This window comes from Zonotrichia leucophrys, chromosome 2 (assembly GCF_028769735.1).
Source record: "Zonotrichia leucophrys gambelii isolate GWCS_2022_RI chromosome 2, RI_Zleu_2.0, whole genome shotgun sequence".
Classification (NCBI taxonomy): domain Eukaryota; kingdom Metazoa; phylum Chordata; class Aves; order Passeriformes; family Passerellidae; genus Zonotrichia; species Zonotrichia leucophrys.
Genome location: NC_088171.1, coordinates 22520539 through 22542371, shown reverse-complemented (window position 1 = coordinate 22542371; position 21833 = coordinate 22520539). Strand labels below are relative to the sequence as shown.

The following is a 21833-nucleotide window of genomic DNA, read 5'->3' as shown; positions in this document are numbered from 1 at the left end:
TTAAAGTTACAGTCACTTGGAGATACTTGACACTTAAAAGAGAAATTCATAGGTGCTAAAACATTATTTGATTCTTTCCCTAGTTTGAGCCATTTTACTTAAAACACACTAAATATAGCACTGATATATTGCACTGATATATAGCACTGACTGATCTGTAGGTATGAGGTATCTCTGCATATGTGTGTGTGAAATATATTTCTCCTAAATGACCTGGTAATCTAAGGTATATCATCAAGAATGAAAATCATTATGCTAATAGAATGATAATATCTCTTCAGGATAATTAATCTCTTTTTGCCCTGCACAAACACACACAAATATACACTAATACATTCTCTATAATTATTTTTGTGTCAGAAAAATTCAGACTGTGGAAAGGCAATTTACTTAGTGCTGATAATTCCATATATTTTAATCACTCTAAACAAACAAACATTGCTTCCAGTAAATACAATTGCCTAAACACAGTAAAATACTCTTTATCACATCCATTGAGGGGAAAACAAAGGAATGGCCTTTCTTAAAAATTTTAATGGGTTAGGGAAGTATCTTATGAAGGGATGCACTGTGACACACTTGGAAATAACAGGTAAATTTAAAAAATTACCTTTTGTCCTCACTTTAACCAAGATGCCAATAAAGCACTCACTGGAATTTCACAGACATCACTTGAACTTTTCACATCCAACTGAAGTCAGCAACAAACCTGTGCTGATTTCAACAGTGTTTACCGGCAGCTTTTACTAAATCAAAAAATCTATTGACAATAATGCAGAAATAATGGGAAACAGAAATTTGTTAACCTAAAACTAAATTATAACATAAAAAATATAATTGAGTTATCAAAGCAATTTATCCTTTTGAGAGATGTTTTAAGCATAATAGAACTGTGTACAAAACAAACTGAAGAAAGATAAATACTTATAGATAATTGACATAGGTTTATTGAAAATTCTTCTTCTCCAACTTAGTCAGGGATTTCTTTGCATGGGATTACAAATTCAAAAGTAATAGTGATTATACAATAAGACTAAAGAACATTGTTCATATTTACTAAATAGTCAACTCTACAGTGAGAAAACAGAAGTTTAAAAAAATAAAAAATTTAAGTCCTGGGCAAATTTTGGGAACAATGGAGAGAAGGATTTCAATAAGAAATGCAAAAGCTATGCTACTTTTATACATGGCACAGACAAGGCCATAGAGAAAGTACAATTCAGCAAAGAATACTGATACACTGGGGAGGTCATCAAAAAGGCAAAGAAATTATTAAAGGTCTTAAAAGGTGCCATTTTGTCAGAGATCCAGGAGGTCAAACTTTGAATATTACAAAAAGAACTGATACACTATACACACTGAGGTGGGAGGAGAACTCCATGCTACAGAGCTTTTTCAGACTGAAACTATGGTTCAAATATTTATCAGTTAGGTTAATTAGCAATCAAAACAACTTATATTTTGACAAATTCTTAAGTCTCAACCCTTCTTAAACACAAAAATGAAACAAACAAACAAACAAACAAATGAGCAAACAAATATGAAAGGCAGGAACCCTGAGTGATGATGCTACAAACAGGTCTAAGTGCATAACCCCAAGCACCTTCCCCAGTCTCAGGATGTTTAGTGATACACTAGTAAAATCCTGAATTTTTTCCTTATCCTTCTTTGTATTTCAGCCCAAACAGTATCAGTTGCCAGATATCTCTGCAGAATCAACGTTTTTCATTAAGCATAAAATACCCATAAGTCATTCAAAACAGTTTGTACAAATTAGTGTTAGCAACAAAGAGAATAATTGCCTCCCAGACAACAAAATCAACACTTGAAATGAAGCAACAGGACCAGTGAGAAGGTGTCTCTCAAGCCTGCATAACTTTGCACTTATGATCATAGTAGCTTTTCCAACACAGAGTGGGATGGAGGATGGCCTCAAAAGAGGGCTGAGGAAGAACAGTCCTGTTGGGTCAGCTGGGGTCCTATCACAGAGCACACAATAAACATTACTTAACAAATAATTCAAAGATAGTGCAGAACATGATTCAGTACCTCATTCAGAAGACCTGAGCCCAGTCTATATTGTCCTACACATAAATTGATAATAAATAACAAAGTTTCAGAGCACTCTCATTTGGTGAAAAGGCCATTATTTTAAGTAAGAATCAATTACTAAAATGTGATCATATCCAAGTGGGGCTCCATAGCCTGAACGCAGCATGAACAAGAAAAGTGAACATAGCTTGAATTCCTTTGACCCCAGTAAATTGCAGCCACTAGTGAGAAAAACCAGGACTGTGTGCAGCCAAGACATCCACTAAGGTAACTTATGAGGGATTGAGTTGGACCATAGGGAGCCCAAAAGGGCTCAGAGGAAGAGCTGATCCTCCTCAGGTTTGATCTGAGCACCCCTCACCACACACAGTTACCCAAGCTGTTACCAGGCATCGCTACAGGAGTGACAGAGACCAGAAAGCACAGAGCACTGTGGAGGAGCCCAAACAGTTACCAGGCATCACTACAGGAGTGACAGAGACCAGAAAGCACAGAGCACTGTGGAGGAGCAAAGGCAGACGGGTTCTCTCACTCCCCTCCTGCGGGTGACCAGGAGAAGCGCGAGACTCACAGGGGCAGCACAGGAGAACAACCCACCAAAAACCACAGGAGTTACAAACAGGGCAACTGCATTTTTTTAAACCACTTGGGGAAATTAATCCATTTGAATTCCACAGAGCCAAATGTTTGCAATTTAGAGCAAATTTAGGAATATGTTTTTCATTTACAGCTTACATGACACATTGATATTAGTGTTGGAGACCATTTGCCAAGAGAAATTACAGGCAAAGTTTCAGCAGTTTATCTCATGAAAAAGCTGACACTTGTCTGTCAAGATGACTTTTATTTTGCTTCTCTTTTCAGAATTTTTTGATGAAGTTTACAGTCTGATCCTGTAAGGTTTGCAAATCCCTAGTTAAAAGACATTCCTTATAAAGATTCCCCACAAGGCATGAGGAATGTCTGTATCCTTCTCAGCAGTAGCTGCAAAACACATTCTGTGGTAAAGCAAAATAATCCAATTTCTGGGGTGCCAGGAACATTGCAGTATCACTAACCAGAAATAATTGAAATTAAGATTGACATATACAAAAAATCTATCAATATTTTCTGAATAAGCTATTTTGGTTTTGCCTACCTTTTAATAAACTAAGAGAAAAGGGTGTTTCTTTTCCACATAGAAAATAGAATTATTGAAGAGTTTTTAAAAATTGCCTCATATGTAATCTTTCAGCCTTCTGAAAGTAGTTGATCATGACAACCATCAATGTATAGTGTCCTTCAGGACATGGGCAGGTGCTCAGTTGGAACAGATGACGTGTGAGCTTCCTGAAGTGGCAGAGTTTCTGATCATATCTAAACCATCCTACTACTTCTGTATAGATTAAACTTCCACTAAAACATGGACCAAAGGAATTAAATTTGTATTGCAGGAAGAAAAAGCAGCTGATGGTTCTGCTCCATCCTAGTGACTGACTGTCACCAGGAAGGACAGTGCAGTCCTGAAGCACTAAATACAAGGCTGAAATCCTTATTTATGCTTGTGACCATAAACAGAGCACTTCAGAGCACTTCCCCATCACCACAAGCCTGAAGATCCCAGGCTACCAATGTGTTCACTCTCACAAAGAAAAGGACAGGATCAGGGATCAGAGAGGGCTCCTCTTGTTATAACATGAGAAGCCAAGTCACTCACAGGTGGTCAGATGCTCCAGGGAGCTTTCTGAAGGGCAAAAAACTCTTTGGTGTCCACAATGCACCTCAGAAGTGACTACATTTCAAACTCACACTCAAGAAACACTCTCTGCTTGTCTCCCTGATGGGGACACTACAGCCTTTATATGATGCTGCAGCATCATCTTTCTTGCCCATCATGGTTTCCACTAAGTGAATCTGGGGTGATCCCCCCATGTCAGAGCCCATCCAGCCTCCAGACAAAAACTACAGTTTTTCCAGCAACCCATCCAGCAGCACTCTCCTTCCTTCCAGCCCTCAACCACAGCTTGCTTTGGGCCATCATGACATCAGGTCTCAGCTGCTTCACCCATGAACAAACATGGCCTGGCTCAGGTGCTCTAAGACAGATACATGTGAGCAAAAGGGATTCAAAGAGGTTTTCAGAAATGTGTTCCATGTCCTGATGAGCTCTGCTGTTTAATCACATAGTCACAACACAGAAGGAGAGTGTAAATGGTGTGTGACTACATTTAAGAAGAAATATTCTATATTAAAAAACAAACAGCCATTTGCTGAGCCACAGGTGCCACCACAGCATTAAAAACTTTAAGAGGAAGGAATTAAAATAAGGAAATGAGGAAGCACACTTCATTTCTGTGGGACCCCTGCACAGGTCTGGGTCAGTGGCTGGACACCTGTGGAGGGCGGGAAGGTGGAGCAGCACCTGCCTGTGCTGCTGGCCAGCCCTGGCCCTGCCATTGCTGGAGGCAGCAATAACCAGGATAGCCAGAGAAAACTCCATTGGATGCAGCCCTGAACGCGTACGGACACTGAGGCAAAGGACTCATAAACACACCAACACATCAATGCATCCCTCACCTCTGCCTGAGGGATTGAACCTCCTAAAAATACAGCTGCTTTGATCTGAAAGCTCCTTTGTAAATGCTACAGCCCGCTGAACAGGCAAGGAAAGTTAGAAAGAAACACTGTATCTTAGAAAAAAGATCATTGTAGAAACACTATGGCAACTCGGGAAAAAAGGAGGGAGAAAGAATGGGGATGTATATGGAGAAAACACCACCATCACTAAGGAAAACTGAAAAAGGGAAACTACAATGTAATTTTAGCAGCTTATTATTACTTTCTTTTGTCATTACAGATTATATTTCAGGATATTTTACATCTGCATTTAATGTGAACAAATGTGCATTCACAACTGGTTGAGATCCAAAATAAGCAAAATAAGACTTCAGTGTTGAACTGCCACACTCTAATGCCAGCTGGAAATTTTTTCATTTCCTTCCTCTCACTTGCACCCAGGACTTGCAGAATGCTCCTATCCTGTGCCTCAGTTTTCCTGATGTGTGAAATGTAGATGTAAGGTCCACTTCTTTATTTTCCTACCCAGCTCCTGTATCTTTGCTGCATGTTTCACTGCAGAAATCAGTGAGCCTTTGGTTGCAGGCCACCGCTCTGGGAGGTGGCAGAAGAAGGGAAAGTTGCTTCAACACCCCAAATCAATATCAGCAAGGGAAGAGAAGAGGTAAAATCAGACAATGGGGGAAGAGAGAAAAATAGGACACCATCAACATTTCTGCCAGCCTCAACTGTGAGTGTACAGAAAGTTGACAAGGAAACAGTTAAAGAAATATAAGAAATTTGTGCAGTACCCATGGTGGTGGCTAAGTGGACAACTATTCCTGATGGAAAAAGATGACAAAGAAATGTGTGACCCTAGAGAACTGAATAAGAACAGAGATAAAAAATACACAAACACAACAGAATCTAAAATAAAATAGGGTACACAACAGGAGTATGTATAAAACAGCACAGGCAAGTGCAGCAGAGGGAACAGAGAATCTGACATAAAAATATGGATTTGAAAAGAATAGACAAAATAACACCCACACAGAAAGCAGCACAAGAAGAAAAAATATTTGCAGAAAAACATCTGGAGTTAGGAGCATATTTTAATTTCTGATTTTTTTTAAGCTCCCCATTTGCTACTCTCATTTTAATTTTGAACTTTTTTCCCTCCATAAATTGGGGAACCATATGGAAGAATGAACACTTTCAAAGCTGTGACTGACCTCCACTGATATTGTAACTACAGATGATGCTCAGGTATATTCAGGTACACTAAGCTGTAAACAACATGAAGGCTGCACGGAAGGAGACTGATATAGGCAAGGAGTGGCCCTCCTTTCTGACAACCTTTGTATTTTAAATTATTTCTCCCCCTGAGTCTCCCATACCTCCTTTAACATTTCTCAAATGTGTATTACACATAGGAGCTAATTTTACAACAGGAGCCTGTTTCAGCATGCTTTAGATATTAGCAGAGGTTCAGTTATGAATACTAAACTGATATTTTTTGCAGAGGATAACTAAAATCTTGAATCTTGCTGCTTACAGGAATTTAACTACTTTTCAACTATAGAGCTACTATGGTCTAAATATACACACAGAATATAATATGGAGAGTAAGAAAAGAAAAAAATATTTACAACCTTCTGAATGAAAGATTTTTTCACAGGAATGATAATTAAAATGACATTTTAAATGTTGCTCTGGTATACCTGGCCCCCTTTTTGTTTGATGATCTGCAAATGATATTGCAGAGGTAGTTTAGAAGTTGATTTAGGTACCAGGACAGCACCCAAACATCCTGATTTCTTTGCAGCTTTCTTCTATTCATTTGGCACAATTTGTGATAGAATCTCTTTCATATTATAAAAAGCGAATCTCTTTAATAATGAGTTGGATTCTGGCACTCTCAGGAACAATAAGAATGCATTTTGACAGTCTTACCATACACATACATGTGCAATATCATCCAAGACAATAAAGGAATCACATAAAAATGGCACTCAGCTCAAAACAGATAAAATGTTAAACATAAGTTTTTGTGTCTATGTGCATAAAGAAAAATTCTACCTAGAAGTTTTCTAACATGTACAAAGCTGCAGCTCATAAAATCAAAGCCTAAACTTCTCTTTTCATACACCATTAATAAATGTGTTTACTTCTTTAAAGACAACCTGAAGTTTATACTGTAAGGACAATACTGATGTTTTAGAAACTAACTGTGACCACAACATTAACCTGCCAAATTCAAACAGGTTTGTGCAGCCTAGTCTCAGTAATGTATGAATGTGTATACAAAATTTCTACTTCCAAGAAACATTTCAGTCTCAAGAATTTGGTGTTTCTCAGCAGGAAATTCTTCCTCTGTAACTGTTTTAAAATACAGTTGTTGTGAAATCATACTTCTAAAGCAGCCTCTTGCCTTCTCCATCCAGCAGCACAGTGTCTCCACTGTCTTTAACCAGCAGGGATTCACATGTGCTTTGTAACTAATGTCAGTGCATGTAAAGAAATTGCCACTGTTTCCAGATTATTTTCAAGAGAAAAAAGAAACCTGATATTTGAGTGGGTGTCATTTCAACCTGAAGTTCATCTTTACAGCAGAAAAATTTGCAGCAATTGCATGTAAACTCTTACACCAAACCACAAAACATTATGTTCAATTATTAGGAGCTGAATTACTTAACAAAACACTTCTATTTACTCTATTATTTATTCTCTTTTCACTTCAGGACAGAAAAGCAAAGCAACTGCTATGTTAAAACAGCTGTGCTAAAAGACTACTGCAAAAACTCATTAGTGAAAGCCACACATCAGATTTCACTGTAAGTTTACTATTATTCAATCTTTCCTCGTGGACTGAAGTTCACAGTGCTACTGCCTTACAATGCTTCTCTGTTCCCAAAGGCTGTAAACACATCTGGAGAAACTTAATTCCCAAGTATTCATTGTTTTTTGAGGATTAGCTGTTGTGCAATTGATGTATCTTCAGTACTTTATGCTTGGTTATTAAAATTCTCAGAGCTACCAGTTATTGGAAGATCCCCCTTTTAATATCCTGGGATGTTCTGTGTGAAGTTTGTAATTCGCCTTTAGGGTAACCTGGCAGCAGCAAGGCCATACCTGGAGGGCTGTGTCCAGTTCTGCCTCCTGAGAACAAGAGAGACACAGAGCTCCTGATGCAAGTCCAGCAGAAGGCAGCAAAGATGATTAAAGGACAGGGGCATTTCTCTTAGGAGGAAAGGCTGAGACAGCTGGGCCAGCTCAGCCTGGAGAAGAGACAACTGAGAGGGGACCTCACCAGTGTCTTCAAGTATCTGAAGGGAGGGTGCCCAGAGGATGGACCAGGCTCTTCTTGGTGCTGCCAAGCAATAGGACAAGAGGCTGATGCCGAATTTTGCCCCAAAAGGCGAGAATAACTGCCTAAGAGACTCAAGTAAGTCAGCATAGACAGGAGGTATTTTATTTCGACGCGTCGGAGAAATCACAAAAGGGATTTCTGAGTATCTCATGACAGAAGCAGGCTTTTTATACAGTTTTGGGTGCAGGGTTACATCATATCACATACATAATCATGTCTTTGTATGCATATTCATAAGAGGCGTGGTGTGGGCGGAGCGTGGGCGGAGACATCTATTTTGAGGATTATTCTTGGTGGTCCTTCCGGTTGCCTTCATCGCTGGCAGGGTCTCTTGATGAGTCTTCCTCTTTAAACCTTTGAACTCCTATCCTAATATGGTCAATTCCCGGTGTACTTGGCTTGGTCCCCATGGCTTGGCAAGGCTCTTAGGGTCAGTTTGACATTGTTGGCTCTGATCATGCTTAGCTCGTCAATTCCCCTATCCCTATCTCTCCTTACTGTTTGCCCTGCTTACCAAACTTCAAACAGAAGAATCCACCAGGATTGCTTTTGGATTAATGAGTAACCTGGTGCACAGCATCATCAGCAATTCCTGAATGTGGATGGGGCGAACCCCCCGTGAGACCACTCGCCGGTGATATGGGATATGGCTCCAGCGTCAGGGGTCGCGTCAGTAGCTAACCGTGGAATGGGATAGGACTGTTTAGGATTGATTTTCAGTTCGTGGCGCTGCCTTGAGCATTTTGATCAATAATGCCCTATAGGTACCACTGAAAACAAAATTATGTTCATAGGTTGCAAAATGCTGATTGGAAAGGCAGTTTGGGGCTTCAAGGCAAAGGGCAGAAACTGATGCACAGGAAGTGCCACCCAAATATGAGGAAGAATTTATTTCCTGTGCAAGTGACCGAGCACAGGAACAGATTGTCCAGAGAGGGTGTGGAGTCCCTCACTGGAGATATTCAAGAATCATCTGGACACAATCCCATATCCATGTGCTGTAGGATAACCCTGCATGGATAAGTGGTTAGACCAGATGACCCACTGTGATCCCTTCCAACCTAAAACATTCTGTGATTCTGTGAAGTGAAATTATGCTACTAAAATGATAGTTATACTGGAATAGGTACCAAGTGATAACAATGGAATATCAAAGCCTACAATGCTACTCAAGAAAGTAACAAAAGCACCTAAAATATACCATTACAAATTAATTCAATACCTAAAATCATATTTTGGCTATAATACATCCTCTAAAAACTCCACTGGAAAATTCCATTTCACAGGCACCAGGTCTTGGACAAATGTAGTGTAAGATACAGTCATTACTTACTGGTTTAGTGTCACATCTAAGATGAAAGATGATCCAAAAGCATCAACTTGGAAGCTGGCTCGAGCAATGTGGGTAGACTGCAATATGGAAAAGACTAGTATTATTATTAAGTCATGGCAAAACCTTTTGTACTGGTTTGAAAATGCAGAAACCAAATATATACACTAAGTAAAAATATGTCGTTAACGAAATAAAATTGCATTGAAACAGACAAAGCAGTCTATGATAATGAATAAAAGATCCGTTTTCTGATCTTAGACTTATTCAAGAATTAGACTTATTCAAGAATTCCCAACAGCACAATCTGTGACTCAGAGCAGCCCCCCATCTTGACCCATCTACGGTAGGAAACAGCTCTTCAAATTCCCATACTGGGCAAAACTTCCCAGTAAAGGGAGGTGAGCCCTCCCTGGCTCACAGGTTCCTGACAGTGACTCTGGACACAGACCAGAGAGAACAGCTGAGACACGGCTGGCTTGGTCAGACAGCTGTGCTCACAAATCTCACCAACACTGCCTGAAAGAAACTGTTCACTCACTCAAACTCTCATACTGCCAGGGGATAGCAATGGGTTAAAATATAATTAGCTGTATTTTCTGTAAAACTCTGACTTACAACCCTCTAAAAGGTTCCCAAAACTCCAAACCCTTGAGCAGCTACTAAAACCAAAGAAAAATGGGTGGCAGAGAAACAGCTTGCTTGCTTGCTTCCTTTCTTTTCTTCTTTTCTTTACCATATACTCTCCCCAAATGGTTTCTTTAATTCAGTCCTATAGCAGACAAACATGGGAACACTTTCTAAGTCCCAACTGCCAGAAACAAGAGGGGTTTTTTTTAGTAGTAGTGGAAGAAAATACTCAGCTATCCAATAGAAATGCAACACTTGTTTCTAGACCTGAAAACACCCAAGAAAGAGAACAGCCATGTTATTTAACTAATTAATTAGAAAGCTACTTGGAGACATTTTGGAACAGTATCAACTTTGTTCCTATTTTCTTTCCATTGAAATGTGCACATTAAGATTTGAAGCATGTAGACAGAGGACCTAAGAGGAAACGCTGAAGAGCCACTTACGACTCCAAACTACACTTCTCCAAATAAACATAATACAGGATAGTACAACTGTAACAAATGATTTATTGAAAACTCTGGGAAACACGGGACAGGATGGGATAATGTGAATCATCAAATTAACTCTTTATAAAACTCCTGGCAGGCTTTCAATAGGCATTAAATCCAGAACAGCTGAGAATACCAGCTTCCTTGGAGTAGAACAGCAGCAATGAAAAGGAAAGTTGAGGGAATCATGACATTTTTGTTTATTACATCATTTAGTTGCCCTACAGCAAAATTTTTTTGCTCTGTCTACATATATAAGCAGGAGCATTAATAAATTAAAAAGACAACAACCATGAATGCATATATATAAACAGATGAATCTTTTAAAAACCCAGAAGTTCAGACAGTTTCTCTTACTAGAGGATGCTCAGGCTGAGGGCCCTCTATAAAAACACCTGGCTGTGTCTCTACTGTGGACTTGCACACAAAATTGCATGACAAGAAACGCTACACATTTACATTACACTTCAGAAGGATGCAGTAAAACTGGAAAGCTCCTTAGAAGGCACCTCAATAGATATAACTCAGTGTCAGATATCCTTTTGTCTATCGCCACTACATCTAAACTGCTTTGTAACACAGGCCACCAGGTCTTTGCTAAGTGGTTCTTTATGGATAATTTATCATCTTTTTTTGAACAAATGCATCATTTTTTTCACCAAATGAATATATATATTGCATATAGTTCACCTTATCTGGGTAAATAATAGGTGGTTAATTACCATCAATATTAAAAGCCTACTTTCTATCAAAAAGAAAGCATGAAGAAATTAAAAAGAAAATAAACAAACAAAAAAATCTACATCCAGCTGGCATCTGCAGTGACACCCACAGAATGTGCAGACACCCACAGCACATATGGCACCCACATGCAGGACCATCACTTAGCTGCTTCTGGCCTGCAGCAGCTAGTGCAGCCATAAATATAGCAAAAACAACCATCAACAAATTATCACGTTACCATTTTTGTTTCTTTTCCACCTCTCAGGCAGCCTGCTTTGAATGATTTTAAAATTTCATCTTCTCTTGCTAGATGTGAATTTTCAGGCTGCTGTTCACAAACAGGATGTGACAGGCCAAGAATCAAGTAAGGTACAAGGGACCAATGGCAGTTCTGTCATTCCCTTGTTGCACTGCAGCCCATTTGCTGACCTTAGCTAACCTTCATTCAGCCACCTGCACTGCAGCAACTGCTTTCTGATCAAAGGAGTAAGGACAGCCCAGCCCTTTGAGTCTCATCATTACATTATTAAATGCAAAGAACATTCTACAGCATTTTATCATTCCTGCTTGTTAACAACATAGCTACATATGCCATCATTTAGATCTCTACACAGAGTACAACCAAGTCTTCTATATGACCATATGCTGGTACCAGAAGAGAGTTAGTGAGTAAGAAAGAGTATAAAAAGCCTAGCTTGGATTTCTAAATGCACATATATTAAATGTAACATTTGTCATTAAAATATATCCACCTCAGAGCCCATCAGAGCAAAAACTACTCTATTGTTTTGGTTTGGTTTGGCTTTTAACTGCTAGGTATATTGCACCATATCGATTTGGTCTGGGAGATTTCCTCTCTTGAACACATCTCTAAAATAAACAACTACAAGCTAATGTATTTCTAAGGTGACCCTGGACTACAGTTGTTCCCTGACAGAAACTGTTAATGTGGATTTAAGGGAGAAAATATGTATGAATAAATTAATATGAAAAACATTACACAGATGTGACCACTCCCCAAGATACATGATGCCAACCCAGAAACTTACCATTAAGTTTAAGCTCAAGTGCAATCAAGTGTATCTCAAGGGCATTTCAAACGTACCAAGATACCAAGACATTCTGGATAGCCTGACAAACTCATCCCTTTCCAGAAACTGCATCCCTTCCTGACACGTGTTTGTAAAGCACCGTCACACTGCACACTGTGGGCTGCTGCCAAAAATGAACAGTTCTGCCCCATCCTGGCAATGTGCTCCCACCAACTCTCCCTTGTCAGCTCATGTGGCTAGCCAGCAAGTCAGATCAGCAGCACAAAATTAATCACCACTTGGAGATTTGTCTGGTTTTTGTCAGACAAATAAACTGATCTAAATAAACCACAATGTAGATGCAACAGAAAGAAGTCAAAGGGGACACCCAAGAGAGAATGAAGAGGAAGACAGATTCTGCCTTTCAGCTAAAAATCTCATCCACTGTAACAAAAAACTGCACCTTAAGAATTCCAGACAATGCATTTTTTAGTTTAACAGTTCTTCTAAATATCTGCTTAAGAACCACAAAATAAAGAAATGGATTTTTAAAAGTCTTGGGTCTGCATTACCTTTAAGCACCTCTAACCTGCCTGCCCAGTGAATAGGTAAAATGGCCAGCTGCAAAGGAGCTCACATTCATGGACATACATCAATAAAAGAACCCAAAGAGAGGAAATGAGTACTTTTCCATCTACACCACCTCAGTCAAGCAGAAGTAACAAGAAAAACACCCGCAAAGCCCTCTTTAAACCATCAAAGACAATGAACTACATCATTCAGTTCTCAAACCCAGCAACTCTCTCAGAAAATGTGAGGCTTTTGCAACAACCATCAGCTTGACACATCAGTGGCTGACAACTGAGACATGAAAGGGGAGCTCCTGGAGACCAGAAGATGCAGCAGAAGATGCACTCAGTGCAGGACATGAACAAGAGCCAGGAAAGAACAATTGAACAACTTAATGGAAGAGTGCAATGCAATGCTTCCAACACAATCAAAAGGTTCTGAAATTTTTATGTCATGCAACTGAAGAAGAAAAATACCAATAACAGCTCTGAAATCAGCTGCTTCAGGTGCAGTGCTCAGTACTTAGTGGTGCATAATTGCCCTGACCTGCAAAGCCCACTACAGAAAGTACTGAACACCCCATGCACCTAATGCAACTATGTAGAGCTAACTTCTGTTAAAGACTGTGAAGTTTAAGCATGCTAGTGAATGTCTGAAAGGAATCAAGAGTAAATGGAGTGGAAAAGATTATTTCAAATCACTAAGCACAAAGATATTTTATCTAAAGCAAAGACTAAAAGCTTGAATTCTACAAAAACAAAAGTGGTATGCAAACCTTCCTGCCAAACCAAGAGCAATGTGATTCCAATTATTTTAAATCACCTGCTCCATGCCTCAGGGATCACTGCAGTAACAGAGGAGATGGACAATCAGTACCAAATATGACTATTTATCAGTACAAAGAAACAGCATAATAATGATGTCCCTTCAGTACTCCTGCTGGGGATCAGATTTCTGCAGACCCTGGCCCCAAGAATGAGCATCTGCAAAGGGAACAAACACATCAACTACAACCAACACACATCACTGCAGATCAACACCAGGGCACTGCTCCGGAGGTAACCTTAAATGTACCTCAAAGATTTCCATTTCAAATAGGGCAGATATCTTAATCACCAGTGAAACATCTACAAGCCATGCACTTTCTGAAATAATCAAACTCACAAGAATTTTAAAGGGGAAAATCTAGACATTTTCCTCACATTGTGTATAATTAGCTGAGTATTGAAAGCAGCGCAGTAATATGATGACTAATATTTTTACTCAAAAAATAAGGAAAGATAATTAAAAATTTGTTGTAATGTGATGTGCAATTCTTCATTACATGTTTCTTCCTTGAGAAGTATCCTTAGTAAGCACTTAGATACTTTTAAATAAGTTTTGCTGGAAGAGATTACAAAAATTTCTGTCAAAAATGAACAAATCTTGTAAAAAATTGAGGAGAAAATCCTATTTATATGTTTGCCCCTTGATGTAAAAAATTTCTATTTACTACTATATATAGCATTGTAGTTTCTAATTAAAAGATTCTGATCAATTTTGTTGACTTGAAAGAAAAGCATCAGGAGAATCAAGAGATAAAATAATACAGGATGTTACAGGAAGAAAAAACTTTAAAAGTGTGCTTCAGAGCTTGTAAGAACAATGAGATTTTATAGCAGACATTTCATGAGTCAGTCACATTTACAAAGCAATAGATTCCTTGGATATTAATTTAATTTTCCCTCCCCCATGTCATAGAATAGAAACCTCAGCTTGTTGACAGTCCCTTAAGTGTGTATGAAACAATCTAAGTTAAGTTCAGTGAGGACACAGATAAGCCAGTGGGAAATCAAAATAAATATATTCATGAAATCCAATGAAAAATACACTAAAAATCTTATGTAGATTTACCTACATTTGTTGTTTTGAAAATAATCATTACAAATAAGTTTATGCTAAAGTAGAGAAATACAGTGCCAATTAGCACTCTATAATAGGATACATAAAATGCACACACTCTAAAAAGAAAATTTTCAGCCTCAGTTTTGTTGTAATAAATCCAGAGCTATGCAGTATATTGTTGCTTTGTGTAAAATAAGAAATCTCTTCAAAAAATTACTTTTTCACATGTACTGGGAAGAAAAAAAATAAAACTTTTCCAAGAGACAAAATTCAAAAATAAGCCTAGGTCTAATATTAAAAATATGTATTCCAAGTCAAAGAATCTTCTTTCAAAAATACACAATAAAATATAACTGTAAAATTATTTCCTCAGGTCTTCTCTATTGCCATTTGAAAATATCAGACTTTAATCAAAAGTTCAGGATCACTGAACTGGATCCACATATCATAGCATATTAAACAACTGCAAAATCCCTTTTTTTATTTTCCCTAGTATTTTCATAATATTTATAGGCACTCATTTATTGCATTAATCATCAATATTTGACATTCTTCATGAAGAATTGCTTTTTATCCAATGCATAAATCTAAATATCTTTGGGGCATTTGGTGGGGTGGAGTTTATTTAATGAAGAAACTGCAGAACAGGATCATGGTTTGATAAAAACATTTTCACAACTACCTCTTTGGGGCACATTTAGTAAATCAGTTATTTATTCTGAAGCAAAGCTAGAAATAAGAATATATTTTAATAGATGCATGTTCATTTTTAAGTCCTGGATCACACATCTGTTCTCCATGCCAAGTGAGGGTGGAGCACAGCGAGAGCTAAACACCATCAGCTAGAGTGGAATGCCAGGGCCCAGTTCCTTGTGGTCGTAAACATGACCTAAAATAGCTTTTCTCCATATAAACATCATTGTATCAATGAAGCAAGAACCACTTGTACCTCTAAAATGCCAGTAATTAGTCTTCCCAGTAGGAAAAAAATCACAACAAACTCCCCTATTTTGTATATTTGTGTGTTTGAACACAGACACTGCTTGAATTTACTCAATATATATGGGGGAAGAGCACAAGGGAAAAAAGCCCTGAGCACAAATTGGTGCAAGATGCTACACAGGTGCCACTGCTGCAGAGTCAGTGCCTGGGTACCAGCATGGATCCTTCTGAAAGCTTCTCTTCCTGCTCTCCCTCCTCACCTCCACTGCATCTTTTTCAAAAATTCACCCCAGGTTAAACGTTAAGTGGAACAATGAAGAGAAGAAAACTATTGGGCTGTCACTGCCAGCAAATTTAGCAGGAGCTACCATTTGATCTCACACATCTTATAGGACAAATTTGGGCAACTGAATGGGCAAGATGCTGCCTCCCAAGAATCAATCCAACACTTGCTTCCAGCACCAGTAAAGCCCTGTGGCACCAGATCTCACACTCGTTGTGCTTTTAAGTGCAGAGGATGATGTTAATTTGATTCTGAAATTCTGTTTATAAGTTTTGATTTCCTATGAGACTAATTACTGCAAGTCTTCAAATCACTATGAAAGGAAGAACTGCAAGAGCTTTTGGGAAGTCAAATTTTTTCCCCTTTTTCTGAAACGGAAGCAGCAAGAATTCATGTATAAAAGGTTACATCCAACTGGAGTGCCAGGGGTCTTAAATGTATCACTACTGGGACAAAACCAAAAAACTGGTTACTGCTCAATCTCATGTCTTAAAAACACACTAAAAAAAATTCTTCATCAAATGGCCAGGGGAAATATGATCAAATAGGTTGTTATAAGTGTGATTAATCAAGCACAAGGTTACATATAGAAAATAAAGAAAAGTCATGAATGAAAATTTGAAAAGTTCAGAATCTTTTCCTGCCATAATGCATACAAAACTTTGACAACCATTGAAGATCACACTCCTTAAACTAAGACAGGGAGCAGAGCAACCAAAGACTCACCCTGTGACCCAGAAACACCAGTTTCCATTGCTCCCCACAGTGACTGTAGTTTTCAGAAAGCCAGATCTAACAGGAAAAGCAAGGTACCGGCATGCCTAGGAGTCAGAAAAAATACTACAGCAGCAGTAGTGCAATGTATTCCATCTGTATCACTCAGCAGCCCAGGACCTGGCTGCAATCAGAGGGGGAAACTACTTTGTGAAGAAAGATGAGACCAGAGGGAAAGGCCTCCAGCAAGGACAATCCATCCTCAGTACAATTCCCCTCTGCCTGGCAGTTTAAGTGGGCAGAACCCAAGCGAGACGCTGCCCGCGCACAGCTGCAGCGGAGAGGCAAACAGGCAGCACATCACCCATCTGCAGGGCACAGGACGGAACAAGGGCAGCAAGGCACGGGCTGAGGGCAGCCCTTGAGCGTGAGCCCATCTGCATCTCTGTGTCATCTCTCTGGAGAAAAGAGCATTGTGCAAGAGCACCATTTAGGCAACAAGGAAAACTCAACGGATCCAGCAGTCAGGAGGAGTGAAGGCATTTCCTTTGCTGAAGCAGATGGTGCCTTGAGGTCATTTTTAGCTGCATGTTTTCCAAGATCTGAAAGGAATCAATAACATTTAAAGGCCCTCTTTTCAGCATCTCTTGTAGTCTTCAGAAATGAAGGAACAGAATTCCACTATGAGAGAAACCTACAAGTAAGTTACAATCTACATTAAGCTGCCTTTACATTACAAATAAAGCATTCAAATGTAGTACAAGGAGTCCACACTAATTTTGGTCCTTTATACCAGTATCAGTGACCAAACCTTCTTTCAGCAACACAGTGACATATTCCAAACAATTTCAATTGGTTTTCCATTTAGTTTACATACAAATGAAAGCTTACCACCAAAAGATTAGCTCTGCCCATTGGAAGTAACAAGCACTCTGACACCTAAAGCCTACCAACAAGGTTAACTTCTCCCAGGAATGGACTCTGGGCACCAACAGAAAGTTTACCAACCTCCTGTCAGTATTAGAGGCTAACAAAAAGCTTGACAAAACTTGCAGACTCTTAAGCATGCCAATACATTGCTCAATCAATTCCACAGATAATACTTTTAAAATATGACTCACCCTCTACATTCAAGTATCAAAGTCCTGCTTCAAGTTGAAAAGTGCAAGAAAAGCAAATTTCAAAACTTGGCTTTTCCCTTGATACAGCCTAGAAGACCAAAATGAAACAACATTCTCACTGTATATATTTTCTGAAACAACTGATGGACAGATTTTTTTCATTCCCACAGAATTGCAGGAGTTGAAATACTCTAAGGAGACATTTCTGGAACAGAGTGTATTCCCACATACTGCTATTCTTCTGGGCAATTTTTGAGCTGTAAGTCAGGGCTCTAGCCTCCACATTCCTCCACATCACACTTTCATTAGAAGGCATTTACCCACACAAATTTTTCTAAACTTTGTATTAATACCACGTTCTGGAGTATGCTTTTTATAAAGCAAGTCCCTTGCTACAGGTCTCTGGTCTGGTAACACCCATTTCACTTAAAAACAAGGAAGAAAGAAACACTTAAGAGTGAATTTAGCCTAGGTAGAGAAACCGGAGCTGGTCAAATTACCAGATGAATCACCAAATTTCATTGTCTGGGGGCAAACGTACAGCAACAATGGCAGGCTTTTAACTTACTTTCACTGAATCAAATTTTTAAGCTGGACTCCTAGTGACTCAGCAATTTAAACCGCTCTATGTCATTGGCCACTTTCTCTGATTTCTTCATAATTCTTCTACTTCAAGTGACACTGACTTTCCACTTTTTCCACTTGGACTTACCCAACTGGCCAAGCCCCATCATGGCAGTGCATGCCACAGCCTGGCAGAACACAGCCTGACCGTGTGTGCATGCACTTCAGCCACCTTTCTGTTCAGCTTAACAATAAAGCATCTGGGAAAAAACATAAGCCTTCCTTCACACAGTCCTCCCACTGAAGTATTAAAAGCTTGCACAGATGTAATCTTCAGTGTCCAAAGCTCTCATCTGCACTGAACATGCTTCCATCTGAGGAGAGTGATGTTGTTCCACATCCACGCTTGGCTGTGGCTCAGCACAGCTGCCGCTGCACAGTTCACCCCTGCAGCAATGTTTTCTCCTCTGCAGATTAATGCAACTATTGCAGTGGCCCCAGAAGAGCATTTTCAGGGAGCATCTGCAGCTATGAAGAGCTAAATTTCATGCGACAGATCTCTAGGATCATGTATGTGCTCCAAAAGACATCTCCACAGAACAGCGTATCCATGCACTACCTAGGAGACCACTGGCAAGCCAAAAGAAAGAAGGGAAATAGAGGGACACTGAAGGCTCTCTTGTCTGAAATTTTTCCACAGACAATTAGGGCAAATTTGGCATTGTTTAAAATCAATTAAATAAGACAAAACTAGAGAAATGGAAGACAAGATGGGAGTCACGGTAATTTTTGGAGACACTGAATACAGTGGTTTTGGTTAACATGCAAGAAACAATTACACTATTTCTAGAAAAAACAATACTGAAAAAATATTATCTAGTGACGAAAACACTGAACCACATCATTAAATGAAGAGAAAGATAGATTGCATAGGAAGACACCAAAATCCTGTGTCCAGTCTTGATCCTCTGACAGTATTGGATTTCACCTTCTACCTCCACAGTTATCCAGACTGAGAGAATACACATGGGCCTGGGCTGGCAATTTAATCATCTGACATGTGAGGTACTTCCCCTGAAGCAGAACAGTCTGCTTGGGAGAGGCAGCCTTGGCTCAAACCCATGGGAGCAGAAGACAAGGATCCTCATCTTCCATCCTCTCCAGGGAGGAAACCCAGCGGAAGGCAGCAATAAGTGGAAGGACCACAAACCTCAGCTGAGCTAATTGGTGAGGGAAAAGCACTGAGCCAGTGCTAGCTAGAAGGACCCACAATTTACAGACCTGAACCTTATCAGGCTTTTGAAGATTTTATACAGTTTGATTGACCTTTAAGCACTGTTTGACAGGATAACTGTGATAATGTTTTCAGAAGCAAAGCCCTAAAAAAGTTGTTCATTTTGAGTCACTTAAAGACTGGCATGATTATTGGGAAAACCACAAAAGGGACCCGGACTACCAGCAGGATAATATATCTACCATGACCTTTTAACATAAAAGCCCATAATGCTCTTGTGGCAAACATTTCAGAGTGAATCTTAACTTCCACATGTAGTTCCTCCAGAACATGGATAAATCTCATCAGTTTATCAAGACACTGCTCGGGATGCAACACACTTCTACAACCTGCATATGTTATAGCTGATATAGGTGATTAGCTGCTGTAGGAGCCCCAAAACAGGTACACAGTGAAACTGTGGCAGAAAGAATACTCAGTGTGATCCTGCACTCAGGGGCACCAACACAGACCAGGATACAGATACATTCATCACCAGAGCTGGAAAGCACTGCTCTGTCAGACTTTGCAGTCTACACTAATCATGCAATGAGCAAATGCTGGGAAAATATTTTCTATACAAATTGTTACGTCTGAGCCTTTATGATCCTTTTTGGCTGTATATAAGCCTGTTTTATGAGGCTAAGCCATAGCTTTAGGAATATCTCCCTTTTGCAGCTGCTATGGCACAAGCATGAGAAGATGACACAAAACATGAACTCTGAAGCAGCAGCTATCAGAGATTTTTTGCTGGATGATTTTTTGGACTTATACATTTACTGTCATAACAAATCTCATTACCAAGCAGGGAAAGACTTTTCCTGATATGAGCTTGCAAAGAAGGATAAATTAGGAATTTGAAATATTCTTTGCCTATAAAACACTAAAACACACTTTGAGTTCTTTATAAAAAGGTGTATCTCAGAAATCAAAAGAAGCCCTCAATGTCCTTACATCATTCAATACACAATCTATAGCAAAGTTTTGTTTTAAGCAGTTTTTTTCTTCTTCAGGAAGGTAAGACCTGCATCTAGAATATGAATATTTTAACCATCATTCACATATTCATAAAAAATTGCCATGTTGGTGAAGTATTTCATTGCAGAACTGCATACACTGAACATACAGTAAAGTATCACACACATTTTTTCTAATGCCTTACAAATCTTAAAAGGCAACAAGGCAGGAAGAAAACCAAATTCAGCAATAAACCAAATGCATGTTATTACTCACTATAGCCCCTTTCCCAGTTTAGCCTCCTTCCCTTTGGTTTTCTGTTAGGATGATCAAAAATTGTGCCTAAATTTCTTCAAGTCATTTGATTAAGTGGGCAGAAAATAATTTTTTAAATCAAGCAATTTCTGATGACACTTCTCTTTTTCAGCAGTCACCATCCATCAGTCCCAAACTCTTGATATTTTATAAGCCACTCAACAGTCAGAGCTGTTTTTTTAAGAAAAAAAATTACTGTTCGTTGGAGCTACCCAACACAGTAACCTACAATACCAACAGAAATTGACAGCATCAGAACAGAAAGCAAGAGTCAGCAATTTCAGAAGCACCTGCAAAGAAGTTGGATATCTTGTCTGAAGACTTGAGTGAGATGACAATAAATCAGAGAATCCAATAGCAAAGACTAGACAACACTCAAATAACTAATGAAGATTTCAAATCCAAGAGCAAGCAGAGCTATGCAAACTCAGCATGACAGAGCAAAGCTCCTCTGAAACTCATTATTAGCAATAAGAAATCATTTAAGAAATCTGCAAGCCATCATTCCAAATAGATGTGTGCAATTGTATCATTTGGTCACAAACAACGCAGGCTGCAGAAGACAAGCAGGTTCTTTACTGAAAACCACTGACTCACTCTGACTACAAACAACATGCACTTCTGCCTCCAGATTCAGCTCAGCCCTGGAGCCCCTCCAGGCTCTCCCTACAGCCAGGTCATCCCTTTTACTCTCTTTGAAGGAATCCAACGTATCTTAATGACAACGGGCAATGAGCAAGTGAAAATCAGCTTGAGAAACAGAAATTGCTATATCATGGACATCCTGCACAACCAGCAGAGAGGAGTGAATCTCTGTCCATAGCAGGTCAGAACCTTGTTCCCACTGAAAATCATAGAAAATCTCACAAACTTCCATGTAACACTTAGATGTATTAAAAATGGATAATGGCAATACAGGCAGTGGGGAGGGATATTTACACATTCCCATATTTTAACAAAGAACATGCCTGCACAGTATTGACTAAAGGAAAATACTGCAAAACTTGTGGTTTCTCATGTGCGTCTTACAATACCAAAATATGGCTTA

The 21833-nt window shown here is 39.1% G+C and overlaps 1 protein-coding gene across 11 annotated transcripts in view; it reads right to left on the bottom strand.

The window, feature by feature from the left end:
* The window catches only part of ADAM22 (ADAM metallopeptidase domain 22), a 132701-nt gene that overhangs the window by 107056 nt on the left and 3812 nt on the right, over positions 1-21833 (bottom strand). For all 11 annotated transcript variants that reach the window (XM_064704237.1, XM_064704241.1, XM_064704242.1 and 8 more), the window contains exon 3: positions 9291-9367. In XM_064704237.1, coding sequence (XP_064560307.1) covers positions 9291-9367 — 77 coding nt within the window. The remainder of the gene's footprint in view (positions 1-9290; positions 9368-21833) is intronic.